Source organism: Chelonia mydas, chromosome 5 (assembly GCF_015237465.2).
Source record: "Chelonia mydas isolate rCheMyd1 chromosome 5, rCheMyd1.pri.v2, whole genome shotgun sequence".
Lineage (NCBI taxonomy): Eukaryota > Metazoa > Chordata > Testudines > Cheloniidae > Chelonia > Chelonia mydas.
The window spans coordinates 86,006,019-86,021,943 of NC_051245.2; the positions used below are offsets into that span (position 1 = coordinate 86,006,019).

The following is a 15,925-nucleotide window of genomic DNA, read 5'->3' on the forward strand; positions in this document are numbered from 1 at the left end:
AAGTGGGTGCTCAGTCTTTTTGAAAATCATGATCTTTACTGAAGTCCTAAAAATGGATTTAGGTACTTAACTTTAGGCATCCAATGACCTGATCCCCCAATTCACTGCGTGCAAACAGAAACTGATGTAAATAGCACTTTTTGCTCCACCTCCAGCAAGCTGTGTGTGGGTTAGGGGTGGGGTGGACGAGCAAACTCGGAGAAATGATAAGTGACTGTCTGTCACTACCTCAGTGAGGATCTACAAGCTGCAGAGCTGGGAACTATGTCTCGTCTATATTGCTATGGTCTGGAGATAAAAGGAAAAGTTTCCTCCGTTTTCTCTTCTCTGCTCTTTATCCTGTCTCTTGATGGAGCAGTCACAGTGGATGGTATGAAGATTGCTGCATGTAACAGCCTAGACTGATCTACCTTGGAATCGTGCATCCAGTCAAGCTGCTGAGAATCACACTAGAATTGCAGAGTGACGGACAATGTACCGGGGACAGCATGTTCGGTAAGGAGATCTGCCTGCCAATTACTTTCTACAATCTGGGAATCATTTGATTTGAGTCCAACTCTCTTTATATCATCCAGAGCAGACAATTTGAAACAAGAGTAACAGTTGAAACAATGTATTTGTGAACTTCAGTTCAAATGAAGATTAAATGCCTACTTTTGTCTTCCGTGCTTTTGTAATGGGTTACTTGACTAATAGCCTAGCTGTACTCAACAACTGTACATAGCGACTTGAAAACAAGTAGGAATCTGTGGTATTATGAAGGGAAACTAGATTTATACCTACACAGTTGTTTTCATTGACAAGTTTATTTTGTGGTGTGCTAATTTGAATTACACTACCTGTAGCCGATCAGCCTCCGTATATTTTTAATAATAACTCATTTCAGTTGTCAACAATGTGCTTCATAATTTTTATTTCCATAAACTGATTTCATCTTTTTTGATTTTTGTAGAATTCTTTTTACTGTGAGTCTGGCCTTGCAAGTCATTCATTATGGAAAAGGTAAGGGGAGCTTCATTTTTCCCATCTCTTTTTGTTTGCTAGTTTTCCTGAATATATAATGTGTTGCTCATTTCAAACTGTTCTTTCCCTCCCCTGCCGATTTCACTACCTTTCCAAGGCCGTGAAAAAGAGGAGCATAAAAGTGATGGAGAAAATGTGCATGCAACAGCCCAAAAGCAACAGCCAAAAAATCAAGGCACTACTCTAAATATGTTTAATGACATGAATCGGAGTGATGAGAGCAGCAAGCAACAGAGTTCGAGGACTTTTGTACCTTTCACTGGGCTTACAGATAGTAGGTAACATTTATATACCATCCTGTGTGCGCGGTGCTGTAATATTGCTATATTAACCATTTGCAAGGTGCCTTCATAAGCATTCATTCACCGTAAATAACCCTTTGCAGACTGTCCTCCTAAGCGCTAACTAGGCTGGATTCTGATAGCTTAAACTGGACAATTTAGAAATCCCTGTGTACTACTATTTATAAAGTGAGCATATAAAATTAAGGTTGAACTAGGTTTCTTCCATTTACAAAACCACTCTCAAGGATAAAGAAAATAAGTGCAAAAGTTGGTCTTACAAATGAGATGTGCACTAGACGAACTTTTTTTAAATGATTTTATGTTTTATGGTTAAAAATTCTCTTTAAATTGAAATTTTAATCATTTTCATTTAAGAGTGACTGTCCGTAAACAAACAGTAACACCCAAAAACAACTACAGATTTCTGCTTCTCATATCATCACAAAGTTCTGGGTGAGAGAATCCAACCCAGTCAGATCTCCTTAGTTTCTTTTGCATGGCAGAGTAAAGCTGAGTGACAGTGCTAAAGAACAACCCTGATTTATAAGTGTGACTGAAATCTGCCTCTGTCAAAGTGAAATATTTCAGTTCCACACAGACTTCTTCTGTAGACGTTGTCAGGAGTTGCTTCTTGACCATCCTGTAATCCCTAGTAGTTTGCTTTTAATCCTTAACTAAACAAACTCAGCTTAACTGAACAAACATTCCTAACAGGCAGCTAATTTTATTGCCCCTAAGGCCAATAACACTAGACATCCCGAAGATCCTTTGGCAGCTACAGAGACTGAAAGAACAAATGAGAAAGGAGGTTGGTTCAAAGTGTTCCTGTTTCTTAGTAAACTGTGGAACATTGTCTTTTAGGTAAAAAACTGAACAGACATTGTTGTCAAAATGGAGGAACCTGTATCCTGGGCAGTTTCTGTGCATGCCCAAAACACTTCACTGGCAGATATTGTGAGCATGATGAGCAGAATAGGTAAGAAAGCAAAGAGGATGGCAGAGATCCTCCAGATTATTATTGAAGACAAGTAGGGAAATGCAAAACCTTTCCCTTGTCATTGACAGCAACTGTGGCAGCGTTGCCCATGGAGTCTGGGTGCAAAAGGGTTGTCGATTCTGTCGATGTGGCTATGGGATTCTGCACTGTCTTTCGGAAATAACGCAAGACAACTGTGGTAAGGAGATGCTTATTTCACTAGTGGGGAATAAATGGGGCTTTTTAGTAGCCACCTGACAACATTATTTTCTGCAGAATTTGCATTTTCAGAGAACATGAAACTTATTCAGTGGCCTGGTCTACTTTTGAGAACACATTAATGTAAGGGTACTTCTACATTTGCACTTCTAAAGCATCTCGTCCACAGATCTCAAAGTACTTTGCAAATGTTAGTTAATAAAGCATGAGAACACTCCTGTACAGTAGGGAATTATTTCCCCCATTTCAATTAAAAATTAAAGAGGTTAAATTAGTTGGCCCGTTTTTCAAACACTTAAGTCAATGGGACTATTCATATGTGTAAAGCACATGCATACAATTTGCTGGGTCAGAAAGTTTAGAACCTTCTTGAAAATGGTTACCAACATAAAATACAAATAAAGTCTTTACACTTACTTAGAGCCTTTTGTCAGAGGATCTCACTACATGTTACAAGCTTCACCTCAACTCTTTGGGGCAGGGATAGACTATTATTCATATTTTATACAGGAGGAAACTAAGGCATCAAGAAGTTAAGAGGCTTGCACAAAATCACATAGGAAGCAGGTGGTAGAGTCAGAATGGGAACCTAGGGGTGGATGAATACCACTTCAATTTGTGTCTTAATCATGAGAGTACTCTTAGGGTATGTCTACACTTAAAACTCTATAGCAGCACCTCACTAGCGCTTCAGAGTAGACACAACTTAGGGCTTGTCTCCACTGGCAATTTAGAGCGCTGCAACTTTCTTGCTTAGGGGTGTGAAAAAACACCCCTCCCCCCCCAGCACAGCAAGTTTCAGCACTGTAAAGCACCAGTGTAGACAGTGCACCAGCGCTGGGAGACATGCTTCCAGTGCTGGGAGCTATGCCCCTCATGGAGGTGGGGTTTTTTAGAGCGCTGGGAGACCACAGCAAGCCATGTTAAAGCGCCCCCAGTGTAGACAGTATATTCTGATGGGAGGAATTCTCCTGTCAGCGTAGTTAATCGAACTCCCCAAGAGGTGGCAGCTAGGTTGACCTAATGCTGTCTACATGGGGACTTTGGCCATCAAACTACACAATTATGGGGTGTGGATTTTTCACACCTCTGAGCAAAGTAGTTATGCAAACCTAATTTTCTAGATTAGCCCAAGCCATAGACTTGTAAAGTGTTTTGAAGATTGGTTTAAAGTGCTGTATAGGAACTAGTGTACAGAATTTTTAGGGCTGAATTACTCAGTTATTTTCTGCTTGTGTGTTAATGGCTATAGAAGGAAGGCTTTTTTTCCCTTGAGGAAAGGGTTAACAGTCAACATAAAGAATGAGTGCATGCCACTTGCTAACATCTTTGTCAGTGCTTGGTATTTACTTTTGATTATGCTGAGATTAATGCCTGCAAGAGCTGATAAGTGCTATCAGTTGCTTCTCAAACGCTCCTTGATGGCATCCATTCACATCTCTCCTCTGAGAATAGACTTTTTGATCGGCTTTCACATCTGATAGCTTTAACTTAAGTACCTGCAAAGATGTTGGGAGGACATTTCAAAGTCTGTTGAAATCATTCCTATTTCACTCCCATGTTAACTTTTCTTCTTAATTATTATTATTTTCTCAGATCTAAAAATGGAAGAGGAGGAACTCCTCCGGTTACGTTCTAGTGGCCCGAGATCACAGCAAACAATCTGCTCTCTCATTCTCCTCCTCTGCTTCTTCGCATTGCTCTGCAGCCGGCTCCATCTGCAGCTTTGAGACTGGCTATATGAAAGAATATTTATTTAGGACTGAAATCCCCTCGCTTTGAATCAGAGTTTTGCCCATTGACAAAACCATTTTTCTAACAGACTAAAAGACAAGAGGTGAAATGTACTCTACCTCGGATTTTCCTCTTTAACCTAAAGATACCTCGATTTACTTATCTGCCTGAAAGGGACATGGATTAATTAGTTAACATTAGTAAAGAGCTTAGATTATGAAAAGCACTAAACTGTATGAATGCTATGTATTAATTCTTATTACTACTTCTATCAGGGTCTGATGTAAGCAGTTCTCTAGTTTTGAAGTATTCGCTCTTCCAGTGGAAGAAACCCCCTGATGTTCTATGCCTTAAGCATTGGAAATTTACAGCTATTATTTCCTTTGTATATATTTAACATTTTATTTAAAAAAATAAAACAAATATTATTTGAAAGGATCCCTCTTGTACTTTTTAATTCAAACCTTATTTCACGGTCTTTAAAAAAGAAGAGGAGAAAGTTGGAAAGTGGCTGTGGCATTTCCTGTGACTAATTGCTGCTCTTGGGACTCAATCTGAGCAGCTCTCTGGAAATGTGTTGCCCCTCCACCAGTGAGCACTTAGGAGTTGATTGTGCCTTGAGATGCAGCCCTGTGTAAGCAGTTGCAATCCCAGAGGTAATAAAATGCTACTGCCCCCAACTAGCAGATTAATTCCTCCAGCCACCCTATATTGACCAGCCAGATCCAAGGCTCTCTGCTCATTCCCCACCCCAACACACCTACATGAGTGGCACGTGTACAGCCGATACTCTTCTCCACTCCAGCAACGGAGGTGTGGGTAGGCTGCACAGAGAGATGGAGGTCTCTTTCTGAGAAAGCAAATTCAAGTAAGACATCCATTCTCTAAGGGTCAAATCCACACACCAGTGCCCTGACCAAGTATTCTCTGGGAGGGAGGAGTCTGTTTTCTTCCCCCCAAAAAGCTGCAGAGCTCCAAGGAAGCCACTAGTGAGCTGTAGCTCACGAAAGCTTATGCTCAAATAAATTGGTTAGTCTCTAAGGTGCCACAAGTACTCCTTTTCTTTTTGCAAATACAGACTAACATGGCTGTTACTCTGAAACCTGTCACTTTAGTGAGGTGATGCTCGCCATTAAACTCCCTACTCCTAATGTAAGAAGTAGCATTCTCAGCCATAGAGTGCCCCCTCTAGTGTTGGCAGGGTTAAGGGCCTGAAAATCCGCAAGGCAGCAAATCCCCTGGCTTATCTCAATCTAAACCTTACATGCCTGTGATCAAGCAGGGAATCACCCATGAAGCTGAGCTCTACAAGATGCTCAGGGCACAGGTCTTTTCCACTCCCCTTGTCCTGAGAAACCACCATCCTGCCACCAGGAACCACTGCAACCACAAAGATGGGGCAAAATTTACACTAAAATGGATACATTGTTTTGGAAAAAAATTATTCATTGTGTTATAAATTGGAGTTCTTGGTGATTTGGATTCTGTATCAAACACGCAGATCAAACTATGCATGCCTCATGGAAACGTTTTCAAGTTTGATATAGAGCATACTTGTTCAGTGTATTATAGATTATGTAACTTGTGGGGTAATTGAAATATACTGTACATTTGAAGACAAATACAAAATGTGTGTGTAAGTGCACAGTAAGTATAATTAGAGTACATCTACTATATAAAACATCCAAAATCACAGTCTTAAATGGTGTAACATAAGTAAGGCATATGGCAGCCAAACAGACATGAGATGCAGGAGTATGTAAGTCTGTGTGTACTAACCCTGATGGAACTGTATATTATTGGGCTGTTGGGGCCTGATAGAATTAGACCAATAGAAAGTTCTAGCAAAGCAGCATTCCAGAATTGCTGATTAGGACCAGAGAGGTAAGTGTTTCCCATTAACATCAGTGGAAATCACTAGCTCACTCTAAATGCAAAGATCTGATCATTTAACCTCATTTGGCAGGAAGAGTTGACAAAGAACATAGATTCACCATTTTAAAAATGGTTTAAAAATGCCTGCCCCCTCCATCTCCTGCCCTTATATTCTAAGGAACTGGAAATGTTGAAGATGAGCTCTTGAAGACCTATTTGGATCTACCAGACTAGGTAAGGCATATCATTCAAGTGATATCTATATTTTGAAAGCCATTTTCCTTCCCTTTGTGTCAGTGCTCCAGACATTGCATGTCAGTGGGTTACTAGAGAATAATGAGGCTAGTTTTCTCTTCTTGGATACTTCCATGGAACAGATCAAGATTTCAGTTTAAAATGAAGCAACGGAGTCCTTAATTCCTTAAGAAAAAAAAGATATGTGGTAGCTGTTCCACATACAGTTTTGCACACACACACTAAAATACAAATAGAAGGACTGAAAACTGTAAGCAGCAAGGGACAAAGGAAAGCACATAGTCAGACTCTTTGCCTAGGCCAAAAGCGTCTCTGCTCTTATCTGTCTCCAGCTGTTTAGAAGTGTAGATAAAAGAAAATGCTCCTCCACCCCCACTACGATGGAGGCCTGGGCCATCCTTCTAACAAAGCAATTACAAGCACTTTGGTGAGGTTTGTTTATAGCTAACACTGAAGTTTACTCTACAGCTTCATGCTAACTCTTTTTATAGGTCACTCAGTCAAACATAGCATGTCCTAGCAAACTAGACATCTGTTGCCACAAGTTCATGCATGTGCCTCCCTATATGTGGCCACCTCTGGGGAGAAGGGAAACTGTCAAAGGGAAATATTTATCAAATGCTTCACACCTCTCCAGGCCATTAGATTTCTCACTCCTCACAGTTTACCTCAGAACTAAAACAAATGGCACAACCTGTCCTCTAAAGTACTGATCATGCCATCCCTTACAGCATATAATTGGTAAAGACATGAAACCATTCATAAAGGAAATATACCAAAGGGTACAATTGTGACCTGATATGTAGCATCATTGGTATCTTGAAAAAGCAGCTGTCTTGGTGTGGTTTGGTTTTTCGTTTGTTTTGTTTTGTTTTGTTTCTTGCCTCTTCAGAATTGTCACCATACTTGACTAGGTACCCATGACAATTGTAATACCAAGCCCTAAACTCTCAGAGGTTTGCTCCAATCTATTTTTTAACTTGCTGCCCTTAAAAGGCAGTTGCAGTGATTCTGCAGATTTTGGTAGTACAGAGTGGACCAGGACTTTCCAACACAGTCCTATAAACTCAACTTCCTTCTCCATGAACTGGATATTTTGAGGAGAAAACCAGTGGTGGCTCATGAATAGAGGGCATTAGGACACCATGTCCCCCCAGAATATATGCAAAAGCACACCTAGATATAGGTCTCTGTGTATCACTAAATATGAGTCATGAACACAGCAAGTCTAAAGCAGCCTGCTATAAATTTTCTGAGTTTGTCATTCACGTGCCTGTAGGAGTTCTTCTCCACCTCCATGTGACACATTCATAGACTGTGCAGTGAGAGGGGTTTGGGGTGCTAGATTCACTGCCCCAGGTTACGGAACCAGGGCCGGCTCCAGGCACCAGCAAACCAAGCAGGTGCCTGGGGTGGCAAATGTAAGGGGGCAGCAGGACATCGGGCTGTGGGGAGGCAATCCGCCCTCAGCGGCAGCGGGAATTCAGCGGCTGCTCCGTCACCGCGCGTTTCGCGCTCAGCGGCAATTTGGCAGCGGGGACGCAAATCTTCTTTGGTCACCGGCTGCAATTCGGTGGCCGCACCATCACTCTGCCTCCGTTTTCGGTGGCAAGGTTTTTTGTTTTGTTTTTTTTTTGCTGTTTTGGGCGGCAAAAACGCTGGAGCCGGCCCTGGACAGAACACCACTCAAACTGCCCTGTATAGCCCTGCTGGCCTGCTCTAAAAGATACCCAGAGAGCAGACCAGCGGGATCTACACAGGGCTGTTAGAGCTCTGTACAGTCACTGCAGTTTGTGGCTTGAGCAGTGAGTTCAGTGCCACAAATCCAGCTGTGGCCAGCACTGATGACCTCGACCAGCGGCAGCATGAACAGCAGCCTGGAAGTGGAGGGATATGAGGAGTAGTTCTTCACTGCTAGAACCTCCTTCATGAAGCCACAAGCAGCTCTGTCCTGCCCCAGAACCCTGGGTGCTTTTCCTCTCCAGAGCCCCTGCAGCATGCTGTGCTGGGTTGGCCCTGTTGATGGCCACGTCCGTACCAGTCCCAGTTATTCGAGCTGTGCCCTGACTTGACCTGCTTACAGGATGTAATGGGGGGAGAACAGAGGGCCCAGGATGTAGACAGGGAGGTGTGGGGGAGGTCTCAGCTGCTCAGCATCACTGGTGGGAAGGAGAGGAAGGAAGCTGAATGGAGAAAAAATCCTATGCAGGCCCCACTTCCCCCAAAGTTCACCAGCCATCACTGGAGACATCATCAAGTTTAACACTTGTGCTCTCTCTATTGCCCTTCTTAGAGTCTGATTACACTCTTCCTGTGTATCTGAGATTATAATCATGTGATCCACTCTGATACTGACACCTGCTGTGTCTCCACTGTTTCACTGACTATTTCTGAGGGTAGAGGGAAGAATTTGTAACTGCCCCATAGTGTTAAAAGGTGCACAGTTCAGTCAACTCCTTGTAGAGTCTGATTTCCCAAATTCCTTCCTTCTCATTTAAGATTGTGAAGAAGCTTTTTCCAACTCAACATTGAACATATATTGGTATCAGAAGCCCTGACACATGCCTACCCCTTTTCTCTCCCTCCCCCACCCCCCCAAGTTAAGACAAAATCATGAGGGTTGGCAACAGTGGATGGCAGAGCCTTATTTGTGCCCTAAGCAACTGATGGCACAGGAAGGATTTAGATTCAGGATCTTTGGTCCCAATATTAAGGTTGAAGTACTTTCTTTGTACAGCACTGAATACCAAGGTGCTGCTTGATTAGATGAGTGAATAAGCATCATAAAGGGGACCTCTGGGAAGAATTAAACAATTATTTGTGTGTCTTGGACAGTGCTAAATATATATACTAATATTATTCAACAAATAATCTCAAGTATATGAAATCTTCAAGATTACCATACAGTAGACCTGTCCCTGTTTCACACCCTCAGTAAAGAGATTTCCACCTAAAAACAGTTGAACTTCTTGTAGAATCCACATGATGCCAGTAATTCCTTGAATTGAAAGATAATATGCAAAAACAGAGAACCAACTATAGCAAGTAATATTAAAATCCACTCCCCTATTTTTCATGAGGTGGGAGAATCTCCCCTAAAGATCTCTTGTTTTCCAGATCATTTTGAGGGGATGGTGAAATGTGAGGAGTGCTTCTGGATTTGGGTGACCAGATGTCCCAATTTTATAGGGACAGTCACGATTTTGGGGTCTTTTTCTTATATAGGCTCCTATTACCCTCCGCCCCCGTCCCGATTTTTCACACTTGCTGTCTGGTCACCCTATTCTGGATAGAACTGAAAGAGAATTGAAATTGGCATAGAATAATCTCCTGGGCAATGGGGGAAGGATTCTTGATTCTTGCTTTGGTCAGAAATATTTTAGGACATTGGTCATTGGGACCTAGAAGATTCTGCACACTAAAGAAAAACAAGTAGCTCAGTGTAGAATAGCTCTCTAGAATGGTTTGACTCAGTAATCTTATTTGCAAATTCAGGGAAGTGCTATTCTCTGCTTTCTCACCTAAAATTTCTCCAAAGATTAGGAAGCATGGAGCAGTGTCATGTGCTGAACATCTATGAAACATGTTTTCCATCACCAATGTAAATCCAGTCCCCATTAATCGTGATAGTTCCATGCTGGCTATGAAAACTAAGAGCCAGTCAAATAATAAATCTACTCTGTTCTCAGGTATTATCCTGGAAGGCCCACTCTTTCCACTGAGTGATAAACAAACACTATATCCCACTTTGTAAATACTTAAGATGTTGTGCAACCTCTGTTTAGCACAGAGCTGCCATTCAAGAACTGTATTAAGATTCTGCCTTGTCATAGCTTCCTTTGTTTAGAATGTTTGCATGAGTAATTTCAGAGTAACTGATATGAAACAAACTGCCGGGGCTAAATTTAGTGACATAGGAATATTGGCCAGGAACACAGATCTCAATTCATTTTCAGGATCATGTCACCATTGCACCCCAGTCTCACAGTTGAGAATAATACTTGCTGATACTTAACTTTGATTTCCATTTGTAGCAGGTCACCTTGGGAATTTCCCCTCGCTGCTTCAAGTCAATTTCTTCAGCTGATGGGAACTACAGGCAAAAAAGTGCCCTGACTAGGCTTTTAACATGTCCCTTTTAATAGATGCATCCATCACAGAGGAGTTGTGAAAGTAAACTAGAGAAGTAGGCTGGACACTGCAATTATGAAGGAAAGTAAACAGGAGAGAGACAGAGAGGAGACAGTATGCATTTCACTGTTTCTGTGTGGAGGTACAAATGACACCTCTGAGAGAAAACCCATCCAGTACTGAAACACTGTGCATTGCAACATTTCCAGGATAGTAATGATATGCTGCAAAAGCTAATGCAGTGAAGTGCCATACCACGTCCTCCTTTCAGTCAAGCATGCTTGTCATGAGTGAGGATAACATTGTATCCCAAATGCTGATCAAAAATACAAGATAAGACATCAAATATTTGTGCTAAAATAGATGCCATTTCATTGCCAGTTCAACTATACTTAATAGGAAAACACACCCCCGGAATTAATTGGGAGTTGTGAATGTGTCAGCAATATTAAGACTGGGACCTTAGATTGTGAAACTAGGAGCAAAGACCATAGATCCCACTTATAAGATGGGATACAATATCCTGGAATGCTGTGACACTGAAATGTACCCAGAGGTAATAGCAGATAACCATCTGAACAAGAGCTCCCAGTGCAAGGTTGTATGTAGATAAAATGCAAATGCAAAACTTGGATGTAAATGCAGAGCATATCAGATACAAGTAGGGGGGCGGTATAACCTCATATACTTCAAATACGGTGTCCAGTTCTGATCTCGATGCTTCAAAAAGGATGTTGAAAAATTGGAGCGGGTTCAGAAAAAAGAGCTACGAGAATGATTCAAGGTCTGGAAAACATGCCTTATATTAAGAGACTTAAGAGCTCAGTCTATTTTGTTTATCCTAGAGCAGGTAAAGAGGTGACTTGATTACAATCTACAAGTACCTACATGGGGAAAAGATTTCTGATAGTAAATGGCTCTTTAATCTAGCAGAAAAAGGAGCAAGATCCAATAGCTGGAAGCTGAAACTAGACAAAAAATCAGACTAGGAATAATGCTCCAATTTTTAACAGTGAGGATAATTAAATATTGGAACAGTTTACAGAGGGATGTGGTGGCTTCTCCATCCCTTGAAGTCTCTAAATCAAGACTTGATATATTTCTGAAAGTGAGGTTGATGCAGAAATTCCTGCAGCTGTGCGGAGAAAGGTAGTTTTGTTTCAATATTTTGAAATTCTCTGTAAAAAGGAATGAAGCCCCAGCTATGGGACAGTTCACCAGGTAGACTGCCCTAGAGCCATGGAGGGCCAGCCACAAACCTGGGAGCTTGCAAGCTGTAGGGGAGCTGGGAGTCTGCGAGCTCTGACAGAGCAGGAGAGCTGAGGAGGAGCCTGGGACCTTCAGAGCTTGGGAGGAGCCTGGAAACTTCAGAGCTTGGGAGTCGGGGCTTCAAGGCTCTCAACTCCCCATCAGCCCACCTGCAGGCTGCCAAAGAGCTAGGAGCCTGGAAGTCCAGGCTCCCCATCATCCTACCAGGTGGGCTGCCAAGGAGCTGAGCAGGAAAGCTGGCAAGAAACTAGGCATGTTTTGAAATTCTGCTTGGGTTCTGTCCCAACTTCATCAAAATCTAAACAGTTCCTACAAAACATTTTGATTTTGACAAATCAGCATTCTCCAACAGAAAAACATTCCAGTTCTAAACATCACTGGCTGAGCTCTATAGCCTGTGATGTGCAGGAGGTCAGACTAGATTATCAAAATGGTACCTTCTGGCTTAAAAATCTATGTATCTGCCCTCAGTTAAACTGACCTTAATGGGAGTTACACCTGTCTGCCTGAGAGCAGAATCAAGTCCAGAGGACCCAAATCTCCTTTTGCACCATTATAAGGTGTTGGATCCCTGCACCAAGCCCAGTGAAGTTCCGAGAAAGTGAAGGATCTCTCATTGCAGGATAAGGGCCTAAATCAGGAGTATCTCCACTGAAGTCACTGGAGTAACTCAGGGGTAAAACTGATGAAAGTTAGACCCATAGAATTAGCCGAAATCTTGGAGGGAAGTGCTAAACAAATATTCTTCTGCATCGCTAAGCAGGCTCTAAAACGAAGAATCTCCTCTCACAAAGAAGGTGCAAATTATTAAATAGGGTAGCAAGGAGAGGAAATTGATGCCTTTGTCCTGAACACTAATGTTCAATTCTCAGTCCTGTGATTTCAATGAATGTGCCATTTCCACCCTCATACGCCCACAGAACTCAGATTCACTAGTGCACGGTCGAGCACTGAGGGCACCAAAGCCCAGAGCGTCACTGGGAGTGGCCCTGATGTCTGAGAATGAAATTCATCCCCTCATGTTAACAATCTGGGATCATAATATTTGCTGAGAAGCTGCTGGCAGAATTGGAGCTCCCCGTTGAGGACACAGCAAACATCTATCTAGCCAGTTCCATATAAACAGGCAATTCTGGAGCAGACTTTGAAGGAAGAGTTGCTGAAAGTGCTACGATTGAAATAAGAGAAGTCCGAAGAAATAAAGTAAGGATTTATAGGTAATGTACAAAGCAGCCTATCATTTTATTGCAAACAATTTGGTTAAAAGCATGATCATGAGCTGCATACAATATCACAGAGATGCTTACCAGCTCAGACTAGGCCCTGTATCAACGCATAGTCAAAAACAGTCGCTGCCCTGAAGAGCTGACAATCCCCAGCAAATGCAATTTTTGTGTCTATTTCTAAAGCATCTATCACTAAGTGCAAATTCAGAGAAATGCTGCCTGAGAACACAGTAATGCTGTTATGTGGGTCATGTTAATCAGGCCTGTTGGTTTTGTAGACAGACTATATCAAAATGTCACAATACCATATATACATTTATAACAATGGAACAGGTATCACTGCGATAGTGCAGCTGGCCACCAAGTGGCACCATTGAAATAGATCAGTCCACTCGCAATCAGAGCTGGTCTAAAAAGATTTGCTTAAACTTTTTTTTCAATCAAGAGATACCACATTTCCATGAAATTTCCGTTTTGATTACACTGACAGGTTTTCACAAAAATGTCATCAGGAAGTTTTCTCTGGGTCATAATGATTGGGTGAGCAGGTGGGAGGTGAGAAGGGACAGAATAAGAGAGAAAGCATACAACACAGCAGAACAGCCCATAGCTTGGGGATGAGGGCATTCTCAATCAACGTTCAAGTCCCTGGGTCTCTTTCCTGTGTTTTTTCACTTAAAAATTTCAACAGGTCTTAGCTTTATTCCACACTGGAATGAAAGCAAACACCAAAACCCCAATATTTCACAAAACAAAATGGTTGTTTTTTGGCCAGCCTTACTCCTACTCTTCCAATTAGATACAAGTGAAAAGTAAATTTTGTAATAATGAAGCGTTCAGAACATTCAGACATTCAGAACCTAACATCACTACTAAATTGATGCACTTGAAGCATATCATAGCCAAGCATTTGAATAAAAGCAATGTGTTCTCTGAATGCAATCACAAAAGGATGTTTTATGTGCTCCTCAGGCTATGAACTGTTTTTCTTGGTGTGTTTACCAAAGTTGAACATATTGTCAATACTTAGAAAAAAATACTCTTCTCGTATTTACTATAGGACCAGATGAGAGAAATCCTCTCTTAGGCAATTAAGGATAGGAAAATCTTTGGCTAGTTAAAATGAGTACGCACAATATTACAGATATAAACAAGATTACTGACAAACTATCACATGTGATGGATAATAATTCAGTATTTTTCCAAGAGTTTTACATATCACTATTCCCTTCACGGATTAAAATCAAACTGGCAGAGAATAAGCATGAATACACTTACTGCAGGGAGTAGGAATGTTTCTTGTGCAATTGTGTGAAGACGTTTATAGAAAGAAACAATCACCTTTAATCTCACTGTTCTTTCAAATAGATTGAGGAACCCACTGACCGGGTTAACTGTGTCAAAAAGACAAACTATGCTGCTCCCATGTGCATGGATCCTGAGGCTCTGAATACTAATTTTAGAGAAGCTTTATCTGATACCGAGACAAGAAGAAATAACAGGAGCTTGTTATGTTTCAAAGCTAAGGGCTTGTCTATACTTAAAACACCACAGAGGCACAGCCACACTGCTGTAGTGCTTCAGTGTAGACACTACCTGTACCAACGGGAGGAACTCTCCTGGTGGCATAGGTAATCCGTCTCCCTCAGAGGCAATAGCTAGGCTGGTGGAAAAATTCTTCCATCGACTTAGCACTGTCTACACAGGGATTTAGGTCGGCTTAACTGCACAGCTCAGGGGTGTGGATTTTTCACTCTCCTGGCCAATGTAATTTTCTAGTGTATACCAGGCCTAAATATCTTGCTTTGCTCCTGGCAGCTAAAGTTTAACAGAGTGCAAAGATGTGCATATTAAGTATGTTTGGAAATATTTGTTTTCTACAATTACTGTTTAGTATAAATATTCAGCTCTTGAAATATTTCACAGAATGTAAATATGAAGAACTAGGAAGCAGACATTTGTAAACTGATGATGATATTTTTGTGGGTCTCAGTAAATAACAACATAATGGTAGACTAATTAAAGTACTTTAAAGAATTCAGTCCTAGAAATTGATGCTAAAGAGGAAAATGTGTCAGTGCGTGAAATAACATTGCCAGAAAAAAAATTAGTTGTCTACTACATTTATTGTTTTTCTTTAACACTCTTATGCACTGACCTTGGTGTGCTATGTATGTGATTAGCTGAGCCAAAATAAAAATGCTTCTTTAATAATTCATGATATATTGAAAACGTTTCTCTGGGATATACCAGAAATTCTGGACTTTACCAGTGTATCATTCTGTTCCTAAATACTGATGGGGACTGCTGTTACGATTGCAAATTCCCCACCTGATGAGTGGTCGGAGTGGAATGCCAGATTAGCCTGTGGACAGGTCAGAGGACCACTGGAATCAGGGAAAGCTGCATAACTCCAATCTTTCTTATGCCTTCAGCTGCCTGTGGGCAAAAAGAAGTACCTCCTTGTGACCACCTCAGTCTTCCCGCCTTGCTCTCACAGCAGACCACAGCTCATGTGTACTTAGGGCTGTAGGTTCAAGTTTTCTCTGCCCTCATGGCACAAGAAATTGTGCAACCTGCCCTACAGAGCCATCAACGAATACCCCCTTCAACAACTAATTGGCAGAAGCCAAAACAAAGAGGGGATGGGGGAAATGGACAATAAGAAAATGCCTATTTTTGTGAGACATATCAGGAGATGACCTGGGTGGGATGAAGGTGGGCCCAATCCACAAAACACCACACAAGGATGGGGATTGAAGAGAGTAAGTGGGAACCTGATGTTAAGGTCTTTTTAAAACACTGATTTAGAAACAATTTTAAGGACTACTTAAGATGTCTGGGTAAGCTAAATATCACCAACGTCTATTTTTGCAGCAGGGATTGTGAGAGTGTCTTTACTGCCTGCATGTCTTTTGACCAGTATCAGAGGA

At 41.6% G+C, this 15,925-nt stretch overlaps 1 protein-coding gene across 1 annotated transcript; it reads left to right on the forward strand.

Moving 5' to 3' along the window:
• The first annotated feature begins 238 nt into the window (after positions 1-238).
• LOC102932571 (cryptic protein-like) lies at positions 239-4,594 on the forward strand. The gene is made up of 6 exons (XM_007056016.3): positions 239-495; positions 953-1,002; positions 1,121-1,297; positions 2,169-2,283; positions 2,373-2,482; positions 4,099-4,594. The coding sequence occupies exons 1-6, from the start codon at positions 473-475 to the stop codon at positions 4,230-4,232; spliced, it is 609 nt and encodes a 202-aa protein (XP_007056078.2). The 5' UTR covers positions 239-472; the 3' UTR covers positions 4,233-4,594.
• Positions 4,595-15,925: the final 11,331 nt, after the last annotated feature.

Excerpts from the sequence above, each read along its gene's own strand:
- LOC102932571 (XM_007056016.3), top strand. The coding sequence starts at position 473 with ATGTACCGGGGACAGCATGTTCG. Across the intron at positions 496-952 it reads TACCGGGGACAGCATGTTCG|AATTCTTTTTACTGTGAGTC; the intron begins GTAAGGAGATCT and ends TGATTTTTGTAG. Across the intron at positions 1,003-1,120 it reads AGTCATTCATTATGGAAAAG|GCCGTGAAAAAGAGGAGCAT; the intron begins GTAAGGGGAGCT and ends TACCTTTCCAAG.